The sequence below is a fragment of the Protomyctophum bolini genome (assembly GCF_963924005.1).
Source record: "Protomyctophum bolini genome assembly, chromosome: 22".
In the NCBI taxonomy this organism is placed as follows: Eukaryota; Metazoa; Chordata; class Actinopteri; order Myctophiformes; family Myctophidae; genus Protomyctophum; species Protomyctophum bolini.
In genome coordinates, this window is record NC_137883.1 from 27,407,542 (window position 1) to 27,434,045 (window position 26,504).

General features: G+C 43.5%; 3 protein-coding genes across 5 annotated transcripts; 2 read left to right on the plus strand and 1 right to left on the minus strand.

Annotated features, from left to right (window-relative positions):
• The first annotated feature begins 38 nt into the window (after nt 1-38).
• Nucleotides 39-3,615, plus strand: inip (ints3 and nabp interacting protein). Of its 3 annotated transcripts, none has more exons than XM_080755481.1 (4): nt 39-274; nt 961-1,060; nt 2,191-2,278; nt 2,950-3,615. In XM_080755481.1, the coding sequence occupies exons 1-4, from the start codon at nt 250-252 to the stop codon at nt 3,055-3,057; spliced, it is 321 nt and encodes a 106-aa protein (XP_080611607.1). In that variant the 5' UTR covers nt 39-249; the 3' UTR covers nt 3,058-3,615. The 3 variants fall into 3 exon arrangements, with proteins under 3 accessions (XP_080611607.1, XP_080611609.1, XP_080611608.1); XM_080755483.1 differs by having other exon boundaries at nt 2,972-3,615; XM_080755482.1 differs by having other exon boundaries at nt 39-268.
• A 486-nt stretch (nt 3,616-4,101) lies between these two features.
• On the minus strand, nt 4,102-11,968 carry kiaa1958 (KIAA1958 ortholog). Its single transcript, XM_080755382.1, has 6 exons — nt 11,822-11,968; nt 9,370-9,678; nt 8,728-9,247; nt 8,327-8,506; nt 7,329-7,520; nt 4,102-6,764 (listed from the first exon to the last, which is right to left on the minus strand). The coding sequence occupies exons 2-6, from the start codon at nt 9,655-9,657 to the stop codon at nt 6,442-6,444; spliced, it is 1,503 nt and encodes a 500-aa protein (XP_080611508.1). The 5' UTR covers nt 9,658-9,678; nt 11,822-11,968; the 3' UTR covers nt 4,102-6,441.
• A 553-nt stretch (nt 11,969-12,521) lies between these two features.
• On the plus strand, nt 12,522-24,956 carry LOC308310375 (sorting nexin-18-like). The gene is made up of 8 exons (XM_080756717.1): nt 12,522-13,453; nt 14,119-14,216; nt 15,077-15,162; nt 15,676-15,921; nt 16,972-17,265; nt 18,551-18,687; nt 19,372-19,617; nt 23,366-24,956. The coding sequence occupies exons 1-8, from the start codon at nt 13,048-13,050 to the stop codon at nt 23,590-23,592; spliced, it is 1,740 nt and encodes a 579-aa protein (XP_080612843.1). The 5' UTR covers nt 12,522-13,047; the 3' UTR covers nt 23,593-24,956.
• The last annotated feature ends 1,548 nt before the right edge of the window (nt 24,957-26,504 follow it).

Here is a 26,504-nt window from a genome sequence, read left to right on the forward strand (position 1 = left end):
CGGATATGGTAAATATTCTGGTCGTGCGTCACTTTACATTTGGAAGAAAAAGAAAACAATGTGGATATAGTCAACGAGAACTCATCATACGTGTGTGTTTGTTTGTTTGTTCAATTTGTTGTAAAGCTGTTATGAATTAACAGTGCACCATAACGTATAGTCAGGTGTCTGCTTTATAATCTGGGCAACGTTCATTCCGTATCTAGATTCTAGAATCTAGATTGATGGATAGAATCTGATTGGTCCGTCATGGCTGCTAATCCTTCAGGTCAGGGTAAGAATATACATTATGTTTGTGTGTTTATAGCAGACCCCATGTTTTTCTTAATTGTCATTTGTTTATGGTTTCAATATTGTTCACACACAATTTAATTTTAGTAGTTTTAAAATATTGTTAGACTGTTCCAGAGACCAGTAGTAGGCTGCATCTTTCGGTATGAGAGATAAACGTCAGATTGTTTTTCTTGACTGTTGTTCTATTGTATTATATACACACACACAATAATCTTTAATGTGTCGTACAGGGCACAGTCTCAAAAAACATACAGAGGCTTATATTCAGCTAGGTCAACATGTCTGATATTAGCCATGGTTCAAACATGATTGATTGAGATTTAAGTTTATTAACAGTTTGCAGAATTACAGTACATTTCAAGCACAACTCAATACAAAATCTGTGAGTGGACGACACCATAAAGTATAGCACCGTTTTCAATTAATCATAGGTTTAGAAGGAGTCAAGGGATTCACATGTCTTAATGACAGTTGGTAGGGCGTTCCACATTTTTGTGGCATAGGGGCGATGAAATTAATTTAGTCCCTTGTTTGTGCCGAATCTGGGTTGTACATGGTTTGTTGAACTCACAGTCATGTTTCAGGGCCTCTTTTCAATGTCTCGAGCTCTCTTCATGGGTTTCTTATGTCTCAAGCTCTCTTCATGGGTTTCTTTCTTCACTGTAGCTTTTCAGAACAAGGCCCGGGTGGCCATCCTGGCGGAACTGGACAAGGAGAAGAGACGGCTGCTGCAGTCCAGTCAGTCTCTGAACAACCCTGGAGCCAGGTGGGGCTTAACCCATTTTGGGCGGGAAACCCCTTTGTTGTTTTAAACATTATGTTATAATTTAGCTATTGAAAAATAGCAGATATACAAGCTCATAGCGCGCCACCGAGTGGCACGCTACGAGCTTGTAGGTCTGCTATTTTTGAAAAATCGTGAAAATGTGGCACAAATCTTTGAATATATATTTTATCATTTTAAACTAAATTATTTGCTTCTGGGAGGTCCCTGGAACTACATATTTTGAGATGGGGGTCCGTGGCCCAATAGAGATAATTCTGGGGGTCCTTGACATGAAAAAGGTTGAGCACCACTGACATAGAAAGAAAAGAATTAGGATTTAGAAGCCTTTTTTTCGACCTCAGTCCAAAATGGGTTAATTTAGTGACGATATTATCGCAGTAATCAAAATATGCTTTTAAAAACGCCAAAAGAATGTCACTTTTTGCACTTTCGTTAACCCCTATTTGGGGAATCTTTATCAAAAAAAGCGATCTACAATACAAGCTCACAACGAGCTGGGGTGGTACTGGTACTGAGTGGTACTGAATTTACAGCTCAACAAAAGCGAATTCATCCTTTAGTAGTTTAGTGTATGACGGAGGACAATTTCACGATGCATTTAAACGTATACTATTATTGTGACCTTGATCCCAATAAACAAATAATATCGATTATCATCCCATGACCTTCCTAGTGAACCCGTGTCCATATTCTGGGGGGGGATTAGCAAAGAGATTAGAGGTGTAGACGGGACAAAACGGTCCAAGTACAGAGTTGACTCGGGTCCAATTTATAGAGAGTTGAAGTGGTTAATGTATAAAATGGTTATTATATTTTATACATTGACAATTTTACAATATGGGATGGTCCAGTTAAAGTTAATAGTTCAATATGACAATTTACAGTCTAGGATGGTCCTGTAATTGAACACATACAATGCTTTGTTTATTCTGTGATTTGATCCCTTGGTCAGTAGAACACAATGTTGTTTCCTATCATATTCTAATGAAGGATCAATATGTTCAATATATAGTAAATACAGTCATCAATTAGAATAATGTACTAGTATATTATGTGTATATCTGACACCTCTCTCTCTCTCTCTCTCTCTCTCTCTCTCTCTCTCTCAGTATCTCTCTCTCCAGACCTAATCTGAAAGACTTCAGGGATAATGCAGAACAGCAGCACATTGCTGCTCAACAGAAGACTGCCTTACAGGTCAACACACACACACACACACACACACACACACACACACACACACACGCACAGATTGGTCTGGTTTCCAGGCTAACACACACACAAAGGTACACACCCCTATATGTACAGTACAGTCTCATTCACTGCCCTTTTGACTATTCTTTTAATGTTTTGTTTTCCTTTATTGCTCTGTAAGGAATTTTTGAGCTGCATGTCATGAAAGTTGCTATATAAATAAAGATTATTATTATTGTTACTACTACCAAAAGTGTAACTATTGGAGATGGGGATGAGAACAAATTAAAATGACATGTTTTATTGTGGCAAAGAATAATTGCGATTAACGTCCCATCCCTAATTTGGAGGGCTTGAGGGCTGAAGTGCGATGCTTGAGCACTGGGAAGAGGAGTGAGTCTTCATCATAGAAATGCATGGCAGACTCAATAAACACTTTCTGTGGACAGTTACCGCCACAAGGACAGATTCAGTCCTTACAATATCCAAGATGTTCATCAACACCTCGCCGTAGCTCTCTTTAGCCACGGAAATAGCAGATATACAAGCTCAAAGCTGGAAATTGATGCCTAATATTATATACTGACATGTTTAAGAAGCACTACTGAACACTTGAACTGAACAATTTCTACATGTATCTAATGATTGTGTGTGTGTGTGTGGTTTTGTTGCAGCATGCACACGCTCACTCATCAGGATTCTTCATCACACAAGACTCTTCATTCGGAAACCTCATCCTGCCTGTTCTTCCACGCCTGGAGCCTGACCCCGTCGTGACCTGACACACGCACACACACAAACGCACACACACACACACACACACACACACACACACCCTTCTAGGCTCTTCTTTCCATCATGAATTTGTTTTAGTTGTGAGATGGAGCCTGGTATTAACATTTTATTTCTGCTAGTTTAAATCTTGGTTAGACACAGGCACTGCTGTTAGACACACACACACACACACACACACACACACACACACAATCATGCTCTGAGATGGCATTTCTATTCAAAGATTGAATATTCAACATACATTCAAGTCCAAAAAAACGGGTAATTATGTTTATACATGGCATGAACTGAATTCGTTTGAAGAATCCGACAGTTGTTCTGAACTGATATCATACCGGAGCACTCTGACGCCGGATTTGGAGCAGATTTGCAGAGTGTTTCCGAAACATTTGACGACAAACTTTGTTTGACAGAACCATAGAGATCTGCTCTTGTACAAGTCCAAGTTTTATATCAATTTTTATTTCGCTTATTTTGTGATATTTTATCGTCGCATGATCTGAATTCTGAATCAGCCTGGATGATAATAAATTGGTTTGTGTTGAGTTACTGTTTAATTTCTGTATCACTCATATGGACTCTTCTGCGGAGTACCTGTCAGTAGGCCATCTCCAATATAAAACAGGATATAGTACAATTTTGGTTGTATTTTGTGTAAAACTAAAACTGTGTGTATTGTAATTAATCCAGAACCATATATTCTCCCACTGTACTAAAGGTTCCAAATGGAGCTAGCATCTATAGTTGTGCATTATCTTTGTCTTTAAATTATAGTGTTTAGTGTTTCAACAGGAACAATTATTGAACCTGGAAATCATACGATTATTTGTGACCCAGACCTACCCATCAAAAGAGCTTAAAGTGGGTGGTGGTGACAATGTCACAATCTGTCATGTCCTCCATAGCTCTTCATGAGCCCAAACATGATTTGCATTTAGATATGTTAATGTAAGGTGTAAACACAACGGCACAAGATCAACATTTTATTGGATTTGCCAGACCACATGTGTAGGTGGTCTGATACGCACAGAAATCAGATCGGGGGGGGGGGGGGGGTCGACAGAATCGCCATCACTAAGGTGGAAATGATGTGGTACAGACATAATCACAGGTAGAAATGCCACCTACAAAAGTAATCCGTGACCAACACTGGTGATGGACAGGTGATAAGATGTTGCCTCCTATTGAGATAATTTCTCATCCCACGGCAAAAGGGAAGTACGAGCAAGTTAACAAATCTTAACAACACAGCTCTATTTGCATAGTGTGCACAGAAAATTAGATCCAATCACAATTCAGACGAATTTGAATGTAGCTACAGACCTACAGTAAATAAGAATGCACATAAATACCACATGTAAATGAAAAGGCGTGAATGCATTGCTTAAATTATTAATCGGATCTAATATATTTACATGTTAATGGCCATACTATCCACTGGACTAAGGTTACAGATGGTACACAAGTACAGTTGTGTTTTCTGTATGCAAACATGTATGACCTTTATTTGTCAAATGTGTGTGTGAGAGTGAGTGAGAGACAGTCTGCAATCTTTGTCCAATTATGGAGATGACTGACATCTTTATAGGCTAGCCTTCAAGTACTCTGGTAACAAGTACTTCACTAAAGACTGTGTGTGCGCGTGTGTGTGTATCTGTGCATGCACGGATTGCACGCGTGTGTCTGCACGCATGAAAGAGACTGATTCCTCTGATTGGGGAGTAAAAAATCATGATACAAACAAAAAAGAAAAGAAGCCCACTGGGAATCCATTCATAGTATTATCATCATCATCATTACGCCTACTTGTTATATAGTACTGGTCTTTTAAAATCATGTTTTCAATTTGGTTTGTATTTTTGACTACTTGTTTTTAAGGTGTTAAAGACATAATATGCAATATTATTGCCAAGCAGTCATTTCAGTGTGAGTATGAAGTACAACATACGTACTGTATCAGTGGTGGAATCTAAGATCCTGCCATGGCCATGGGTGCCCTCATGGTTTAAAGCAAAATAAAATGTCATGACTGAGTGTTTCCTCAACAATTAGCACGATAATTATGTAGAATCTTTCTAAACCCATGCTCCACATTCCAGTTGAAGAAATTGCAGATTGAGGTTTTTCTTTTATGAAATATCCGAGATCATTAGGGGTTTTGGAAGATGCTTCTGAACATTCATTGTGTAGCTAGTTTGACCACTTCAAATACTCATAAATCGAATCTATGATTCTATTCTATTGCTAGTTTGAACACTTCAATTACTCTTTCATAACTAATAACCGAAAAGAGCAAATCTATAAGCTTACAACGCATCTTTGACGCGTTGTGGCTATTTTCAGGGGGCACAACATGATTCCATCGAAGACTGCCGTGCAATCCAAATGACTGAAATCTCAGCGACTGAGAACTTTAATCCATGGGCACCTAATGGTCAGAGCTGACTCTGATAACAGTACTACAAGAATAATAAAGGGTGGTTTATGTTCTTCGATGATATACCCCAGTCTCAGGCCAGCCAGGTCTGTGGCTCAAACCTAGTTCACAGTTCACACACGTATCTTACTTCACACGTCCCAATGAAGTCGCACGTAACATTCTAACATAATGACCTCACATGTAACGTTACAATGATGTCACATGTACAGTACAGCAGTGGTCCCAAAACCTTTTCATGTCAAGCACCCCCAAATTGACACTGATTAGCCCACGGACCCCGGAAAATATATGCTAGGGACCCCCATAAGAGAAGATTTTTACGTCTCTAGCAGTGATTCCCAACCCTAACCGGTCCATTTGGTTCCATCTGTACACTCTCAGAGTTACAGACCCATAAGGGTCCATTTGTTTCCAAACTATCATTTATCTATTTATCTGGGGACTCCCAGGAACTCCCTCAAGAACCCCTGGGGGTCCCCAGACCCCACTTTGGGAATCACTGCAGTACAGCACAGCAGCACCAATGTAGAAGAGGGTTTGTCGCGTCTGATAGAGCTACCCAACTGTTAGCTCTGGGACTCTATGCAAAGACCCATATACAGTAACTTATGTGACGGGCTGAGATACTCATCTAAGGCAGGGGTTCTCAACGCTTTTGGCTACAATAACCTTAATTATAGAGAAAATACCCCCCAAAATAATTTGGCGACCCCCAGGTTGAGAACCCCTGATCCAAGGAAGCAGTCTGAAATACCCATATATGGATTGGGATGAAGAGGCCGACACATTTAGAGTGGTATACAGTACACCATACAGTATATGGACATGGATACCACGTAAGCTCCACAATTACGGTCACGCGAAGACGTGGCGTCATTTAGCGGCATTGACGTGGCATCTCTCAAGGAGAGAGAGCCTACAAAGACAACGTTTACATGGGACTCGAGTCCTTTGACACGATGGGAAGCAGGTCTCCTTTGGCCTTCATGGCCTTGATCTTGGCTTTGATGTTGTCGTCCATGGCCTGCCGGCAGCGGTGCGCGTAGTGCGCCAACGTCTCCTCCTTCTCGTCCCACGGCGCCAGGGCGTGGAACACCTCGGGGGCCGACAGGCTGAGCTCGGCGATGGCCGCCGTGCGGGATATGGTGTTCCTGTCCACGCCCACGCGGTCGAACGCCACCTTCATGGAGACGCTGCGGCGGAACTCCTGCAGCGCCGCCATGTAGCGAGCGATCACGCCCACCACGTTCTTCACTAGGAGAGAGGGAGGGGGGTGCCGCGCTATGAGCTTGTAGATCTGCTATTTTCCAATAGCTAAAGCATAACATAATGCTAACACCAAAAGGGGTTTCCGCCCAAAATGGGTTAAGAGTCGACCTGAGATCAGATTCTACAAAATTGTCTTCCAAATCATGGCAGTTTTCTGAAGAACCTACAGTATGTTTCTATGTCAGTGGTTCTCAATCTACTTCCTGTCAAGGAACTCCAGAATGATTACGGTATGTATTTGGCCGCCGACCCTCAGCTGAAAATATGTTGTTTCAACAGGGACCCCCTGAAACAACACATTATCATTGGAACACACACAGCATGCACAGACATACTGTACATACAGTACGCGCACGTGCATGGTTAGGTTACAGATTGGAATAACCTCTTAAATAGGCCTACGTGGGCAAATTGATTATTAACCCATAATATATGTTAAATGTTAATTTGCATAATGTGGATACTTGATTGTGTTGTCTGTACAGTACAAAATAATTATCCATGTGTGTGTGTGTGTGTGTGTGTGTGTGTGTGTGTGTGCGTTCTTACTCCTGACACGCGTGTTCTCTCCCTCCCGACTCCTCTTGGTCTTCAGCGTCCTGGGTCGCTCCAGAGAGTGAAGCTCCACCTCCTCAAACGAGTCAAACAACACCGGCGAATCAAATGCTGCCGTCTCATCCGGAAACGCCATGTGTGAACTTCCTGGTTCCATCTGATTGGAGGACTGAGGCCGCCTCTTTTCTGGAACGGAGTGAAGAAGTGATCGGATAAGTTTCTTTTTTTCTTTTCAGACAAGAAGTGTCATTAGTGTAGATGTCATTAAAAGCTGTCTAAAACCGTGTTTACAGACTTTTTATTATGAGAATGAAAAGGCTCAATTATTTTATTATGCAAAAACACTGCTCTATACTACCGGTTTACTATTCTACCGTTTCTCAACCAGTGTCCATGGCACATTTACAGGTGCATGGTGAAATGTTTTAAATATATAATTGTTTGAAGAAAAAAGTCCTTTTGCACACCTACAGAGACAGCTGCTTCGGATCAGTGGACTAGAGTATTCAGTATTTTAGCTGTGACGTGAGCGCCCCCTCCTGAGATACTTCCGGGTCCTACTTTTGTGTCGCTTTTGTGTCCCCATAGAGTTATACTGTGACGCTCCGTCGGACTAAATCTGAGACGAAAACAACCACGCCGCTTTCCTCGCAAACAACAAAGCTGCGCTGCTCTCCCAAATCTGGCTGTGACAGGCCGTCTGCCCCACATGGAATACTATCGGCATTTTATTTTATCGTGTCAACTAAATCCTCATTAATTCAAACTAGATTCAGCATACTCAAGCCTGCACACATTCTAAATATGCTCCGAAATATTTTACCGAGCAAATGGTCTTTATTGTCTCCACTCCACATCATATATTTTTGTTGTCATGGACATGGACACATGTACAAGTCACGAGACATGGCCAAAGCATTTTCGGGGGTCTCCAGCCAAAAACCTTGAGATCCCCTGAACTACTGTATGCGAAAGTGAAGTGCGTGTTCTACCTGGCCGTAGTTGATCCTGTAGGAAGTCACAGATCAGCTCTGCTTTCTTGGTGAGTTCGTTCTGCAGTAACTCCTTGTCCTGTTTCAGACTGGAGATGGTTTCTATCATCTGCACATTGCGGCTTCGCTCGGTTCGCAGAAGCACCCTCAGACGCTCCAGCTCACACTGGCCTCCGGTACCTGTTTATATGAACACACAAAGTACAAGCGAAGGCTTATGTAGAGAAGTGCTTTTTCACACCAATGGGCAAGTCACAATCACAAGAGAGAAGGGCTTGTCTTGTAGTGTAGTGTGGCATGTTACAAGACGTCCATCTAAACTTGAGCTCAACAAGACGACGTGAATGCTGTCCTCAACTCTGCCTTCCCCATCTCGGAAATGATGAGTGACCAGGCCATACCTGCTATCTGGTCTGTGATCTCTGTGGCAGAGCTCTGCCCTGGGGCCTGCTCAGTGGGCCCTGCGCTGCAGCTTCTTCCACCCAGCAGCTCCATCTCTGGGTCCATTAATAATCCCTCACACGCAAGTCCCTCTCCCTTCTCCCCGGGGGGGCCAAGTGTTTGGTAGTGCACCAGGGGCTTGTTGTGGGGCGACGGGGTGTGTATGTGCGAGGACAGAGAATTAGTCTGTGCAGGGTTGGCAGGGTCCGACAGTACACTTGTTCCCATGTTAGCGGCGGGGTAGTAATCATCCGCAGACACCGTTTCCTGTTTGATCTTCTTCCCCGTTCCTCCTCCTAAGCCTGCTAGACCCGCCGCCACGGCCCCTCCTCTCTTCCTGGAAGGGCGGGGCTCGTAGTCGACGTCCTCGTCGGTGGCTGACGAATCGCAGCCGCCGATGTCAAACAGTCGGTTGTTATAGTCCTCTCCTTCTGAGGCTGGTTCGCTGCAGGACAGGTCACAGGACCCTCTTACTGTAACCTGGAGAGGAGAGGAGAGGAGAGAGTTTTTGTAGATCTGCCATTTCTTCCTATTGTTCACCCCAGAATACAGACGCTAGGGTGAGATTTTTTTAAATAAAAGAACCAGAATCCTAATTTCACCTTAGAGGACGAACGACCTGCCCCAAACCTCTGTTGGCCTTGCCTGTTACCGGCCGACCCTCCGGGGCCGTTGTCGTGGTAACCCAGGGGCCAGTGGTAGGCGTGGCCTGCGCTGCACCCCCACACGGCCACGGTGCCTCTGCTGCCATGGAGAGCGGTCTCTGGCGTCAGGGCATTGCCATGGTGCTGCCGTAGGCCAGGGATCAGGTTGCAGATGGTTCCGTGACTGTGAGCCCAGCGGACCAGCTTACACAAACTGTCAGAGGTCGTCTGCACCAGCTCAGACATTATCAGTTACATCAATACCACCTGGGGAGAGAGAGAGAGAGAGAGAGAGAGAGAGAGAGAGAGAGAGAGAGAGAGAGAGAGAGAGAGAGAGAGAGAGAGAGAGAGACGCACACAGACGGAGAGAGACAGAGACAGACAATAGGGAGAAAGTGTAAATTACCGGGTGTTCTATTTAGAGCAGTGGTACTCAAATATTTTCGGGTCAAGAAGGACCACCAAATTGATATGGATTATCTTATTAAAGTCTTCAAAATATGTTTTTAAATAGCCAATCTAGAAGCTCACAACACGTTGTGATGCGACATGGTGCTATTTTCAAAAAGCTTACAGTGTATGTTTGGGTTAAATTGGTTAAAGTGATTTTGATACTACAGACACGAAAACCAGTATTTAGCCAATTGTGGGGTTTTGAAGCAGTGCCTGATGATGAATGAGATTAGTTTCCAGTAATGCATCCAGGTGATTGAGGAAACACTGACAGTGTGACACTGAAGATATTAAATTGCAGTGTTGTAAACTCTAATTACCGGATCCTCATCTGGTTCTGACAGACAGGTAGTGTGTGCAGGCTGGGTGGTGTGTGGTTCTGACAGACAGGTAGAGTGTGCAGGCTGGGTGGTGTGTGGTTCTGACAGACAGGTAGTGTGTGCAGGCTGGGTGGTGTGTGGTTCTGACAGACAGGTAGTGTTTGCAGGCTGGGTGGTGTGTGGTTCTGACAGACAGGTAGAGTGTGCAGGCTGGGTGGTGTGTGGTTCTGACAGACAGGTAGTGTGTGCAGGCTGGGTGGTGTGTGGTTCTGACAGACAGGTAGTGTTTGCAGGCTGGGTGGTGTGTGATAATCCAGTTGAATTATTCCTTCTGTATGGCGACTGCGGCGGCGGGCCCAGGAGAACAATAACGCGCCACGAGACAGTATCACGCTAAAGGTTCACAAAGTTTATTACACAAACAGGAACATACATAGTGCTGGATCATAATGACGTGACAATAAGATATGAGGCAAAACAACGTGCCTACTGCAGCAAGGCTGACCTTGCTGTCGCTGAGATGTCTGTCGTAGCCTATCTATAAAGTATGCTACAGTTCAGGCAGTACCCAATACATATCAAGTACACTGTGTGTATGTCAAGTTCAAGTACACAGACATGGGGGACTCATGATTATAACACACACCATTATAATGTTCTTATTTTGATCATAAGACCCAGTCACCAATGTCAGTCTCCAGACTTTCTTCGTATTATATGACACTGGTTTACTATGACACTATGACTGGCACACAACTATAGTGATTCTCATCTCAATGTTTGATTTGCTAGAAGAACCCCCAAAGCCCTGAGAGTGTACAAATGGAACACATTAGAACACTCTCAGACCTGTTACGGTTAATCAGGGCTATATAGCTATTCATGTGTTCATGGTGATATTGTTATTATACAGTACATTAATTGTGTATGTCTGTGGCAACAATGGAATTTTGACAAGAAATGTCCACCACAAGCCAGCATGGTGATGACCTATAGGTCATCACCTATAGCAGGTCATGACCTATAGGTCATCACCTATGTCACCTATATACCTGACTCACATGTTCCATTGATTCAAATTTCAAGTCATGCCATTCACAAACACACAACCAAGCCAAACAAACCACAGCCCGGCAGAAGGTCAGGCTGACAATAATAATATAAGATGTATAGGCAAGTATAGCATGTCATAATAATAATTTATATAGGCCTGCAAAATAATTCATAGTTAGTAGCAATGCAAAACTCTAAACCGTGTGTGCATTTGAGCAAATCGTATAATACAATTATAATACTTTGAGCTGCTGCATCTCTCACTGACTGTAGAACATTATTTTTCTGAACTACAAAAGGACACACACACACACACACACACACACACACACACACACACACACACACACACTACACTTGAGTTTCTGAATTTCATCTTTCACATTTTTGTAACAGAAATCTGTTCGCATAACACTCACTGTAATGTACGCATGTCTTGAGAACAGATGCGTTGCGATTAATTATACTTTCTGTGGACAGATGTCATCGTTCTAAACAATAAGCACGCGAGGGGGAACCACAACAAAGCGTCACAATAAAGAACCTTACTTTACGTTACTCAGTGTATAGTATAGCCTATTTACCTTTTTATAACTCGACGTTACCGGAGGAATTCCTGTGCGGTCAGGCGTCATGTCGGAGTCGGACCGAGTGTTGTTTTAATGTGATTCCATGTTTATATTTCATCTATGGTTTTGACCCAAAAAACCATGTCATGGAAGCAGTTTTATTATGATTATTACTCGCGTGTTTATATTATTATCGCAGGGCGCACAACGGTTTTATTACCGCCACCAGTTGGTCTGGAGGAGTAGGAATAAACTCTGTGTCGTTAACAGTGCGCGTGTTAATACTGACATCTAGCGGTGTACCGGCGCAAGTACCTCCCAAAGAGCTCCCTATAATAAACTTAGAATAAACTAGTTATAACTGTCGTGTCGGTGAAGAAATAAATGAAGGGCCGGGGAGCGTGATTTTATGTTACATACCAAATATGATGATATAATATGATGTATAGGCCTAATCATGACAAATATACACATCTAAAATAAAATGGACTATGAACCGAATCGTTTACACCATCTGCTATCATATATCATGTTATAGGCTACCTATTTTATGACCATCAATTTGTCATGCGTATTATTATACGTTAAAATCCTCACTGTTAATTAATTGATCCATATATTTGTAATACTAACCCTTGACTGAGGGACGGGTCTTCCATGTTTGAGTTAAATGTTACACTCAGGACTTTTACCGTGTAGTGTAGCCCCACCCTCCATTACTCAGACAGTGTATTCGTGCTCCAACAAGCCCATGCATCTGGAAAAAAAGGACTTTCTTCTCCTCCGATCAGACCCAACAGCCTCAGGAGAACAAGTCAAACTGCACAGAAGAACGGTGGATGGTTGTTTTGGAGATATAAACTGCTTTTTTGTCTTTATATAGATACGTTTTTAATGTTTTTTTCTTTTTCCCCCAACTCGGCTTAAGTTCTGCATGCAATTATAAACGTTATTTGACCCACAGAGAGAGAGAGAGAGAGAGAGAGAGGGAGGGAGGAGGTAGGGAGAGAGAGAGAACGATCGGTTGGTGTCGCATACAAAAAGTTATCCGATGGCAGAATAAGCGTCTGGCATTGTTTAATTTAAACTTAATTGATGCAAACTCGGCAACAAAAAAAAGTATCACAACTTGTAGCGGCTGGTTCTTCGTTACTATAGTCGTGTTATTTGGGGGAATTTGTGTGGGGGGAGACTGGGGGAGAGAGAGAGAGAGAGGTATCGATATACTGTCTGTCTGCAGCATGGCGTTGTTGACGGCGAGAGTTCTGTACGACTTCAGCTCTGAGAACCCAGGAGAGATCTCCATATGCGAGAACGAACTCGTCACTTTGTTCAGCGAGGAGGAGCTGGAGGGCTGGCTGGAAGGGGAGAACACCAGAGGACAGACTGGCCTGTTTCCGGCCTCGTATGTGGAGATCATCAGGAACGATCATGTCTCCTCCTCCTCCTCCTCCAACAACAATAACGGACACGAGTCCCAGCAGGCTTACGAGCCTCCTCCTCCCTCCTCCTTTAATAACTCTCCCCAGAGGACCACCACCACCGCTGTGAACATCACTAAAGTCCAGCAGCAGCAGCAGCAGCAGACACCGTCCTCACCGGCGCTACAGCAGCCCCCACAGAGGAGCAGCTACCAGACTAGTCAAGGTAGTAGGCTATCTCGCAGTGGTTTTCAATTCAACCCTTTTCATATCAAGGCCCATATATTATTTATTCGGTATTTGAGCCACGGACCACCATTTGATGAGTCTCGCAGACCCAAAACTAGATATCATTGGATAACACTTTTGCACAATTCCATGCTGTATTGATGTTGGGACCATAGGAGAGACAACAGGTAAATAAATCAAGTAATGCAGATGTTTAACAATATTGAGTATGTAAAAAGGATGTTACACTCTCAAGAGTTAAAGATCTATAAGGGTCCATTTGGTTACCTCCATCTTAGCTGGGGACCATGCACTAGGCCAGGAGTAGGACCACTGGTGTTCCCTGGACTACTGGTTGAAAACCACTGTAGTAGCCTATAGTGTATGGGCTGCTGCTATAATATCGTGATACCACGGATATCGTAATATCGTGATATGGCATTTGTAAGTGTAACAGTGTTTTTCTGGTTTTAGTCTCTTAATATTATCTCTTATTTTTGTATTTAGTATTTTTGTAATACTAATGTATGTTCGATTTGAATATTTGTGTAAACAATTAAAGAACATTGATTTCACCCTCACAATACAACATTATATTGTAATATGTTGTAGAAATATTGTGATTGATTTTGTCCATAACGATGTCGTCCCCCGACCTACAAGGTAGTGATGAGGACTGGGATGACGACTGGGATGACAGCTGCTCCACCGTCAGCGGCGAGCCTTCTTCGGGCGCCGGGGGTGCCCTCTCCACCTACCAGGTGTAGTTTAGGCCCATCACTCGTACATCTTCAAAACCTTTCCTAAATAACTATGAACTTATACGTTCATAGGTCACTCATGCTCACATAACCTGATAATAATGGTACCAGACATGGACATCATCAATGGGGAATCCAAGCTAACAGAAACGGTTTATGAATACGTTTATTATATTTTTAAGCCTGCCTAACGATAATGTCACTGGTGGTAGGCGGGTTTCTGAAGCTTCCAGAGACTGTGGAGTAGAAGAAAATGGTACCATTTATCGTAGTCCTTTAAGTCGTTCAATGTACATTTCAGCCATAGTACATTGTATATTTTGAATATTGTCAATTTCATTCTTATCTGTCTATTTGTTTGGCAAACAGAAATGTATTTTTATGCCAATGGAAAAAAAAGCTGATATGCAAGCAATTATTTCCATGGCAGTTAAAGGGACATTTCACCGCTGGAAGAAACAGCAGTCACTCAATGTTAATAGTATTTGTAGTAGATAACAATAGCACAATTTAAAAATGTCACCCTATGGCCAAAAAAAGTCTGTGTTTGACTAGGGTTTGACGGGATTGCTGAATTCCTACAATGCCCATAATGCTTTAGTGCATTGGCCCACCTTGTGGAGAGGGGAGGGAGGCTACTTGGAGGGGTGACTTGTAGTCCAGGATGGAAGTGAGACCACATTCATGAACATGGCGCCATGACTAAAATATCTAAAAACACAAATAAACCCCCCAGGAAAGTGTTTCTTGTGTCCTATAAACATCATTAAAATAAGATCTGGTTGCAAAAGGGAAGTGAAGTGGCCCTTTAATCGTCAACTAAACCTTCGTTATCTATTCTACGATCAACCCCCGACCAGGTGACGACGTCTCTGCCGGGCCGCCGCGGCAGCGCGCAGACGCAGGCCAAGGGCTCCTCGGCCACGGTGGGCCGGAACCTCAACAGGTCAGTGGTGGAAACAGTACTCAATTCTTTAACTTAAGTAAAAGTATCAATGCTACAATGTGGATGTACTCCGTTACAAGTTGAAGTCCCGTATTCAAAATGCACTTGAGTAAAAGTACAAAAGTATCGGCATCAAAATGTACTTAAAGTACAAAAAAGAATAAAGTACTCACTATACAGAATGTCCCATTTCAAGTTTTCGCGGATCTAGTTTTAGCGGATCTACAATGCGACGCGATGCGACGCATTGTGAGCTTGTAGATCGGCTATTTTCAAATGGCCGAAATGTATCCACACTTTTCCTGGGCTGTGTGTGCTCCAGTTCCTGTCGATTTGATCCAATGAAAGCCAATGAAACTGGTCAGATGACCAATGATATCCAATGAAATCAACAGGAACTGGAGCACACACAGCCCAGGAAAAGTGTGGATAGGGCTGAAGTGGTTAATGTATGTTTTGTAATGATAATAAATAAGAATAATAATAATTGGTTACTTTGCGCCAACACGACAGGTTCTCCACCTTCGTGAAGTCGGGCGGGGAGGCCTTCCTGCTGGGGGAGGCGTCTGCCTTCGTGAAGGACGGCGACAGGATCTGCGTGGTGATGGGGCAGCACGGGTCGCCCGAGTGGCAGCAGGACCCGTATCCGTTCACGTGCACCATCGACGACCCCACCAAGCAGACCAAGTTCAAAGGCATGAAGAGTTACATGTCCTACGGGCTGACGCCCAGTCACACCAACACGCAAGTGAACCGCAGGTACGCGCACGCACACACACACATGCGCGCACGCACACACATGCGCGCACGCATGCACACTAACCTTGTTCTCCAGAAAAGCTGTAGGTTTGTTTGAATACTCTCAACATAATGCAGTAGCTCCGTGGCCCCTAATAATAGTCCCAGGACATTTTTTCACTCTTTCCTGTTGAGTCTTTGAAAATGTTGACTTGTTGCTTTGTTTACCCGGGCGGCATTTCCTTCTCATAATCCCACTTTGACCCTGCTGTGGAAAACTGCTGACATTAATTGACTTGAATGTCCAGACATATTTTCAGTACAGTACAGCCTTATCTTATCAGCTCTAACTGGTAGTAATGACAGTGATGGTGAACTGGAGATAGTGGGCAGGTTTTAGGAGTCTTATTGGGGGAACATGGCAACCTATTGTTGCCAAGAAAAATGTTTCACTGCAGCAGTTCAGCCCTGTTGCCTAAAACCTGATCCCTATTCTATCACTTTGTCGTCTTGTGTTGTTGTTCGTCTCTATTACATCCAGTCATGCACTATCAGCACCCGCATTCTACTCACCTATTTTAGCACTTGTTGTCAAATATAAAGTGTGTTACTAAATCAAATGTATTATTACAAAAATATATATTATTTCTACCTTCTGCACTCCTCTATCCCTCCACCCTCACCCTCTGCTAGCTTGTGAACAATCTCTATCTCAACCTTGTCCACACTTCATTCTTCTTATTTCACTCCTCTTCCCTCCCTCCCTCCCTCCCTCCCTCCCTCCCTCCCTTTATCACCACTACCTCTGTATAACCTTGTCATACCCTCATCTCCCTGGCTCCATGCACTCATACATCTTTAGTATCAAACCTAACTCTCCCTCCAAATCCTGTTGCACATACAGTCCATCAACCCACCCACCCACCCACCACATCCATCTATCTGTCCACTATCCATTCTTGACCCTGCTGTGGGGTATTCCTGTGTCCTGTCCCGTGTCTTACCCTCCACCCTACCGCTGCAGATATACACTATTTGACGGGCTGTATCCCTCCCAACTGTCTCCTACAGGTATAAACATTTTGACTGGCTGTACGCGCGGCTCGTAGAGCGTTTCCCCGTCATCTCCGTGCCTCATCTCCCGGAGAAACAGGCCACGGGACGCTTCGAGGAGGACTTCATCTCCAAGCGGAGGAAAGGCCTGATCTGGTGGATGAACCACATGACCACCCATCCCGTCTTGGCCCGCTGCGATGTCTTCCAGCATTTCCTAACATGCGGGGCGGACGAGAAGGCCTGGAAGCAAGGCAAGAGGAAGGCAGAGAGAGATGATCTGGTCGGGGCCAATTTCTTCCTCACCATCAGGTGGGTGTGTCTTGATTCAACGATCATTTGGCGAACAATATCCGATCTGACGCAATGCGCTCTGAGCTTCTAGATGGGATTTGGTGAAGTAAAAATCGTGAGGGGCGCTCTTATCGTCATACATCACATTCCGCGCTCAGCTAATCAAATCATCTCAAATTTGGTACACACAAACACACATTCCATGCTCTAGGTTTGCCCCTCAAAAAAGGAGCAAACCTAGTATAGAGCCCTGGGCATTCAAGGGGTTTTTAACTGGGAAGTTGTTGGTTGGAATCAAGCACCTCATTGAGGTGCAATATTGTAAGTTGCTTTGACAGGTCCAGTCAAGGTTCATTGTTCCTACTAGATGGAAACTGTTTTTATTTTTACATAATGACAATAACAGAAATCAGTTGGGCAGGGCTATTCAACTAAATTGTTCAGGGGGCTGCATTGTTAAAAACCCAAGGGTCCGGGGGCCCGACTGCTGCTGCTAATTGTTTGCAAGTAATTTACTTACTTACTTACTCTTCCGGCAGACCAATCCAACTTGATTGGCGGACCGGATTTGGCCCGTGGGCCGCCAGTTGAATAGCCCTGCAGTAGGGGAAATTAAGGGCTTTTGGTGACTAGCAATGTTCCCTTGAGCACGCACTGTAGCTGCACGTACTGTAAGAAGTTGCTGGTTGTAATCCCAAACTTGGCTATATTACTGTTAGCTGTGGCGCTAGAGAGCGAGGGCTGTTGTTGGATGGTGACTGGTGGTAATTTGCACTATTTATTTTCTCCAAATCAGCACCATGTGTTATACTGTAGAATGTAGATCAACTCTTGCCCTTGTTATTATCTGCTCTCCCACATTTATGCCCCACAATAAACATGATGTAATCAGTTAATCAGACCTACAGTATTTGCTAAACAGGGCCACACAGTGTGAGGTAAGAGTCGAAGCCACATAAACGACCTGACGTCAACTCACAGAACAATGATCCCTATTAATGAATCTTATCAAATGACCTTGTTAATGACTTTTAAGACATTAAGGCTAAAACGATATATTTTAGCCTTAATGCAACAAGTCCTGGGGACTATATATTCTTTCACAGTGAACGTTTTTAACTCAAATATTTGCTTCTGGGAGTTCCCTGGAACAACATCATTTCAGATGGGGGTCCGCGTCCAAATACAGATAATTCTGTGGGTACCTTGACATGAAAAAGCACCAGTGCACCACTAATACATAGAATCTGGTCTTAGGCCTTAATGGGCTGATGAAAGCAACCTTGCCTTTTCCTTCAACCAGCCCACCTGCGCTTCCACTCGACCTCCAAGAGGTGGAGAGCAAGATCGAGGGCTTCAAGACCTTCACCAAGAGGATGGACGAGAACATTGTGGTGGTGAACACCACCATCAATGAGTTTGCTCGCAAGCAGATCACAGGCAAGTTCAAGTTGAACTGTATGCTGTTTAGTTTAGTTTTTAGGGAGGAGGGAAGACAGGCAGGGAGGGTGATATTTGTCAAGACACGTAATCCTACAGCCTGGGGCAGCCTGGGGCAGACTCCCTGTCAGCAGGGAGGGTTGGGGAGGGAGGAGAAAGTGCTGAGGGCCTGAGGCTCAGTCTACACCTCACTCGTCCTCCCTGACAAGTATTTTGTTTGCAAAGACTGAAAGGCAAACAGAAATGTTCATTTTGATGTATATTCCAATGCCAAATGCCAAAGTAACACAATCGAATTAACCCATTACAACTGGGAAAGCATCTATCTCATTTTAGATTTTAGCTATATTTGAACCACTTCAACCATTATTTCATACTTTGGCTATTCGAAAATAGCAGATCTATAAGCTCAATACCTATCATTTTGGGGACCCTTGACAGGAAAAGGTGTGAGCACCACTGATATGATATGGCAACATGGATTTGGAATAAATCTGATAATTAAGCAATTCCTTTATTCATTTAAGATGGTTTGCGGGCCCTATCCTTCCAGCATGGCTCTAGAAGACATTTTTAGAAACGGCCTTGTCTTAAATTGGTTACATCGTTAACAGCAAAATATTTTGTATGACAAATACATAATCAAGTAAAATGTCAATATGTGACCATGATGTGAAATGACAGGTTTCAAGAAGGAGTACCAGAAAGTGGGCCAGTCGTTCAGACTGCTGGGCCAGGCCTTCGAGCTGGACCAGCAGCCCTACTCGGCGGGCCTCAACCGAGCCATCGCCGGCACCGGAGAGGCTTACGAGACCATCGGCGATTACTTCGCCGAGCAGCCTCGTCAGGACCTGGCTCCAATATCAGACCTGCTGGATATCTACCGGGGACACCTGGCCAACTATCCCGATATCATACACGTACAGAAAGGTAAGAGGAGTCATTCTCTAAGCCGAAACGTTTTCAGAACATAGTGTTGAGGATGAGTAAAATATAATGTTTTATTCTTTTATTGTCTTTACCTTTCCTGTAAAATATTATATTAGTTCATGCATCAAAAACGAAACCGTACATTTTTCAGAAGCGTGTATATAAGCACATCTATCTACAAGCTCACAGTGTGTCGCATTGCAACGCATTGTGAGCTTATAGATCAGTTATTGGGGGTCTCAAGCTTAACATGTTTGGGATAGGACTTTCTCATGTGAAACAATGGATACATGTGTTTTTGATTGCATTGTTTACGTCATTAATGAAATTCCACAGACAATTGACCATGAATCATTCCATACAAAGGCAGTCAATAGACAGTGATGTGGATTTGCAGTGAGAAAGAAAGTACAACATCTGCTTTCATTTATTAAAACGCAACGTCAGTCTGGGTCTAGGACTGAAACCAGCCCTGATGCATTCAAACTCTGTGCTTTGTGGAGAGAGCCTGGATCCCATTGTCCACATACACACGCGCACGCACACACACACACACACACACACACACACACACACACACACACACACACACACACACACACACACACACACACACACACACACACACACACAGGGGAGTGCTCTAGGCTGAACTCCCTGCAGAGTGGGAGTGGGGAGGTGCTGCCTGCTGGCAGATAAATCCCTTACGTCTGCCAAACATAGAGGCACTGTTTCACAGTCCCATCAGCCCTGTTCTATAGGCCCTGCAAACACAGGCTGGAAACACAGCCGGAATCCTAATACTCTCTGTGTGTGTGTGTGTGTGTGTGTGTGTGTGTGTGTGTGTGTGTGTGTGTGTGTGTGTGTGTGTGTGTGACTGACGACGGTGTTGCATTTACTTTGCTTTAATTCAGTGGTTCTCATCCCTTAATTCCTGGACCAGGGCCCCGGCCCACTTGAAATTTTCAAAAGCGTTTGTGTCCCCCCATGTCTGACCACTTACTGTACGTGGGTGGGCCATGTTGTGATCAATCAATCGATTGGAACTGGAGTGGAACTAAGTTAGTATTGTTGAAGTTCCTGTCCTATCACAATGAAAACAAAACTTTCAAGGTTTTAAAGAAAACAATCATAAAAAAGATATATATATTAATGTTGTATTATCATTAAAACCTTAGTGTTTTGCCAATTTATTGGGGGGGGGCACTTAAATCGTGGGCACCAGCTTACAGGTTGAGAATCACTCAAAATACAGTCTGGGGCTACACGAATAAAGTTATCGCGTTCCGTCCCAGTTCCCATGACAGTTGTTGTGGTTTGTCAGTGTGTTGGCGAGCGAGGCCAGTTGTTTTCAAACAAGCTCTCTCGCCCTACTTTTTACTTTATTCCGACAGAGAGGGAGAGAGAGAGCGAGAGAGGCCTGCAGGGCCCTTTCCATGTCAAAGACATTAATCCTCCTTCCCAACACAGCGAGTCCACATTCCACACATATTTATAGCGGCGAGTTTCTCTAATACAGCACTTCTCATCCTATTACAAAAACATATGGACGTATCCTAGAATTGATAGTTCAGGGGAACATAAACCAGTTTCCTAACACTATATTTTTTCTTTTGAAGATATAATATAATGAACATTATTACATTATCCGTCCCACTCCAGCTCCTTCGAGCTCCAGACTGGATTGTCCTGGTTTCAACTGGGTGTCCTCCTGAGTACTGAGTACAAATGGTGCCAGTTTTCACCACACTCATTTTGAGTTCTGTTGAAAGGGGCAGTCACTATGAGGGGCTAGCCCCTCCTATATTCAGCTATTAGTGTAGATGTCCGTCCTACACAAATTCCCATTGACAATGAATGGACAATTTTACATCATCGTGTCTGAGCAAATAGGCATAGTATCTATTTTACGTCATGATGATGTACAATGGAAAAAGCGCCCCTCAATTCACACGGGTGTGATTTTATAATATGTAAGTGATTAAGGGATCCCGGTTTGGTTTTTTGAAAGTATGGTCACCTTATCTGTGGTTCTCGACTGTGAGGCAGTGTTGCCAGATGTGAGAGAAATAAGCAACCAGGTATATGAAAACAAGCCCAAAAGAAACAACTATTATCATCATCGGCTATTTGAGAATAGCCGTTCTACAAGCTCAAAGCGCACTGCATGGGAAGCGTTATGAGCTTGTAGATCGTCAAAATGTTACGTCCAAGACGTAATATTTTCACTACACACACTACACACACTAAGCAAGAAACAACTACCAATATTTACAGAAAAACCAGCCCCAATGTCGCTGATAATAAGCAGACACCAACGCCGCTGTGAGGTCCACTCCAGGCTACATCTGATTTGAATGAGAGCGGAGATTCCAGGCACTCTGGTCCTGTGTTGCCCTGGGACTGTTGGAATGCAAGGATTAGGTTCTCCCCTCCTCCTCTTCTTCCTTCTCTCTCTCTCTCTCCTTCACACACACACACACACACACACACACACACACACACACACACACACACACACACACACACACACACACACACACACACACACACACACACACATCTTCCCCCTCCGCTGCCTTCCCTTCCCTTCTCCTTTCCTCCTTAGTGATAGCAAAAGAGGGGGTGGGGTGTGTTGGCTTACAGCTCTGTAATCTGCCTGGCCTGAAGGGGCGCAAAGTCCAAGTTGATTTCAGGTCATTGGGGTTTGGATGCGCACAGTGAAATCGAACACGTTCGATGTTCAGTGTAAACGTTGACCTCCGTCTTTTACACTCAGTGTTAAATTAGGGTTTTTACTGTGCAATTATGAGTGTGTTTGGTGCGGGGCCTGTGTGTGTGCGTGTGTGCGTGTGTGTGTGTGTGTGTGTGTGTGTGTGTGTGTGTGTGTGTGTGTGTGTGTGTGTGTGTGTGTGTGTGTGTGTGTGTGTGTGTGTGTGCGACCGTGCGTGCGTGTGTGTGTGTGTGTGTGTGTGTGTGTGTGTGTGTGTGTGTGTGTGTGTGAGAGAGAGAGACTAGACTTTTTTCTCTTTGTTAAAGAATGTGTTAGTGAGGTAAGAGGACTGAGTCATTTCTTCCACTCAGCTTTGCTCAAGTTTGAACATAAGTTACTCCTACATGATTCATTTAGCTTATGAAGCAATTCTGCTGTTCTTCCTCAAAGAGTTCCTCAAAGTCGCAAACCTGAGAAATGCCCATTCATCTAGTAGTCTCTGAACAACATCAGAGGAACAAAAAAAGTGTCTCTTTGTGAGTGTGTGCTTTTAGTATGTATTAAGTATTAATCCACAAATCAAAATGTATTAAAGAACATGTCAGTATATAACTGTTGTAAAGTTTGTGGGTTTGGTGGAAAGTTCACTGGCTAAGTGGCTATACACAATTCAAACTCCTAGGCTTTAGGTACATGTGATGTTGAACAATGGTGGTGATGGAAATGATGATTTAATTATGAATGCATCAAGTGAACACAGACATGGGGTTCTACCTCCTCTACCCTCAAAGTTCAGACCAAATGTTTGCTCTGGGGAGTTCTACCTGAGCCTATATAGACCTGCCTCAGGACAGGTGTACCAGATTAGGCTAACGCCAGACCCCACCCACCTCTAAGTGGAGTGATTAGGGTCAGAATCCCAAATCCACCCACTCCTAGAGACAGAAGTGGGATTTTGTACAACTGTAATAATGAATGTGATGTCACTGTCAGTTCAGGGGTTTTATGATGTCTTCCATCCTCTTTTCGGGCCAGGTGCTCTGACGAAGGTGAAGGAGTGTCCGAAGCAGGAGGGGGAGCTCCACGAGCGCTGTAACATCATTTCCGTTGCCACGCTGGCCGAGATCCAGCACTTCCACCGCACGCGCGTACGGGACTTCCGCTCTCAGATGCAGCATCACCTGCAGCAGCAGATCCTCTTCTTCCAGAAGATCACCGCCAAGCTGCAGGACACCCTGGAGAGATACGATGATGACCAATAGAGCGGGGATAATCCTGAGGGTTCATTTAAACACTTACGTGATGTGCTGTATATTTGCTGGGGGCAAAAAAAGTTTTTTTTTTAAAGTTAAAGCTCTATATTCCTATATTTGTTCAGTAACATGGGTATCTCCAGCTCGTTAATAAACAGAAAATACAGTGTCATACCAATATTATCCGATCAGGAAAGAGAACAACATGAAGAAAATTGATCAGCTTCAACTTCATACTGTTTGAGTTCCAGTTTGATCTGCTAAATGTGTTGTCTGATCTCTTCTAATTGAACTTGTTTATCTTGAGTCCTTTGAGTTCTCTTTCCTGTTTTACTAAAGAGATGGAGAGACGGTTACTGCACAAAAACGTGATAACAATGATAACTATAACTAGGTATAACTTAACCCGTGGCCCTATTTTATACTTTGTTGCGTTTTGGTGTGGCATGAAAATAGCAGGTCTAATCTCAGCTCAGCTCAGCTCACAACGAGGCACAGTGTGACGTGTGCACTTGTATATCTGCTATTTACGCAATTTCTTTAAAGACATAGAACATAATGCCTATAATGATGACATACCCAAAATATGGACACCTGGTTGAGTAGTAGTCTAACTCTCAAGAAGTTAAATGAACCCTCAGGATTTTACGGACGCTTTTTATGTACACTACGTTGTTTAGGACTGAATTCTGTTCCATTTTTATCCTCCTCAGTGATCTGTTGATTCAAATTGGACCTAGAAATAGGGGGGGGATAAATATACCACCTGATTCCATCTGTCCTGTTCAGCAGGAGAGGGTTCCAGGGACCTCCTGACCTGAGGAGAGGACAGAATGAACTTTGTTTGAACCTTGGACACGCGTACCAGTCACATGACGTGTATTAGACTGACAAAGCTGCCTTTCACTTCCTGGTTTGGGGTCCTGTGATGAATCAGCGCCACTATGCAAAGAAGACCATGGATAAATCGATAGTGAGAGGAACTTAACTTAAAGACTGTTTTAAAGATATTGTGTGTGTGTGTATATATACAAACACACACACACACACACACACACGCACACACACGCACACAGACACACACATGAATTTGAACTTGAATGTTTCACCTGTTCAGTATTGTTTTCAGAGGACATTGTAGTGGTGAAACTAAATGTTATTGCACCACTGGACAGAACGTGGACAGTATTTCCACCTCTGGAGCTCGATTGTCATCATAAAAAAAGACTGTGGTACTTCTAATAGGAAATGTTTCTTATATTATATAGACTTATGTTTTCTGTTGACGGATATCAGTTTACATCGTCAATACATCTCCCGAGTTTTGTCACTGGCTCTCAGCTCAGGTGCTGTTGTCCTGCTGGTTCTTTTTTCTACAAGGTAGCATTCAGGGCTCCTGAATGTGTGTGTGTGTGTGTGTGTGTGTGTGTGTGCGTGCGTGTGCGTGCGTGCGTGTGTGTGCGTGCATGGGGGGGGGGGGTGTCAGGGGGTATAGTAACCACTTTAGCCCTTGTATTACAAATGGCAAAAAAACGGTCTATCTGCAAGCTTACAATGTGCCTCATTGTGACATATTGTGAGCTTGTAGACCGACTGGCTATTTGCCTTATTTCAGAAATGAAAGGCACATTTTGAGAAATTGTGCACAAAGTAGTGGCATGGTTAATGTGGTTAAGTAAGTTTAAGTATTCAACAGTTCGTTTCGCGGAAGCAATCTGATTGGTTGAAACAGCCTTCTAGCCGTGCTTCAAAGCCGCATCATGGAACGGCTAATCAAAACAAAGAATTCAGCTGCTCTGTTCTCCCAGAGCGCAGCATACTAGGCTAGCTAGTTTCTTGGGAGATTTGTGGTCATGGTGGCTACTGTCATCCACCCAGAAGCAAAGATTTGACTTAAAAACGTTCGCTCTGAAAGAATATATTAAAAGATTTGCACTATATTTGTGCTATATATGTAGATCTGCTATTTTTCAATAGCTAAAGTATAACATATGCTTAAAACACCAAAAGGGGTTCGATCCCGTCCTGAAAGGTTTAACCCCACAATCCCCTCCACACATTCACCAGGTATCCCAGTGAGGCCGGTATACTTTTGACGTCCAGGACTACAGTTGTGTACCCGCTGCTCTGTGAGTGTCTGATTTAAATCCCTGAAAAGGGGACATTTGTTTGTTGCACAATCCTCTCAAGAAGTATCAGCAGACCAAAATTAGGTATTTTCAACCGTTTCGCTTTTCAAAATATCTTGCAATGAAGAAACACTAGTGGAAAGGATTGTGAGGGAGAGAATAAATTCTCCGAAAGATGTATCTCTTTAAGTGAGGCGTTTGCACACAAATGACTCATGGTCATGGGGTCATGTTAGTGTATTTTTAATTTTCAACTCTAGTCCTGGACTTCCATACTACTACAGTTTTCTTTTACTGATCAGGACCAGCCTTTGATCTCAGTTGATGCAGTGTACTGCTGTGTACTGACAAAGGACAGTATAGGACAGGATATATATAGTAATACTTTAGGCAAAGGTCTTCCTCTTGTCCTGTTGTTTGATGTCAGTCAACCCCCACAGTAAACATGCAGACCTATATTAGTCTTATGCAGTCTTACTTCCACCGACAGTAGTCCAGAGAGCTTTGCATGTGCAACAGGAGATCACACCGCAATCAAATAATCCAATAATGACCCAAGCCTCTTCCGGAGGCACAGAGACGGGAGAGAGAGAGAGGTAGAAAGAGGGTGAGAGAGACAGTATGCGACCAGGTATACTAGTGGATGTTAATTCCAGGTGTAAAGGGCTTCAGTAAAAATGTGTTACGTCACAGTTAGTGTAAACATGGGTCCACTTTTACACTGATTTAATTCATTCTGTGTTCCAGGATTAAATGTTTACATCTGAAAATAGCTGGACAATCTATCAGAGG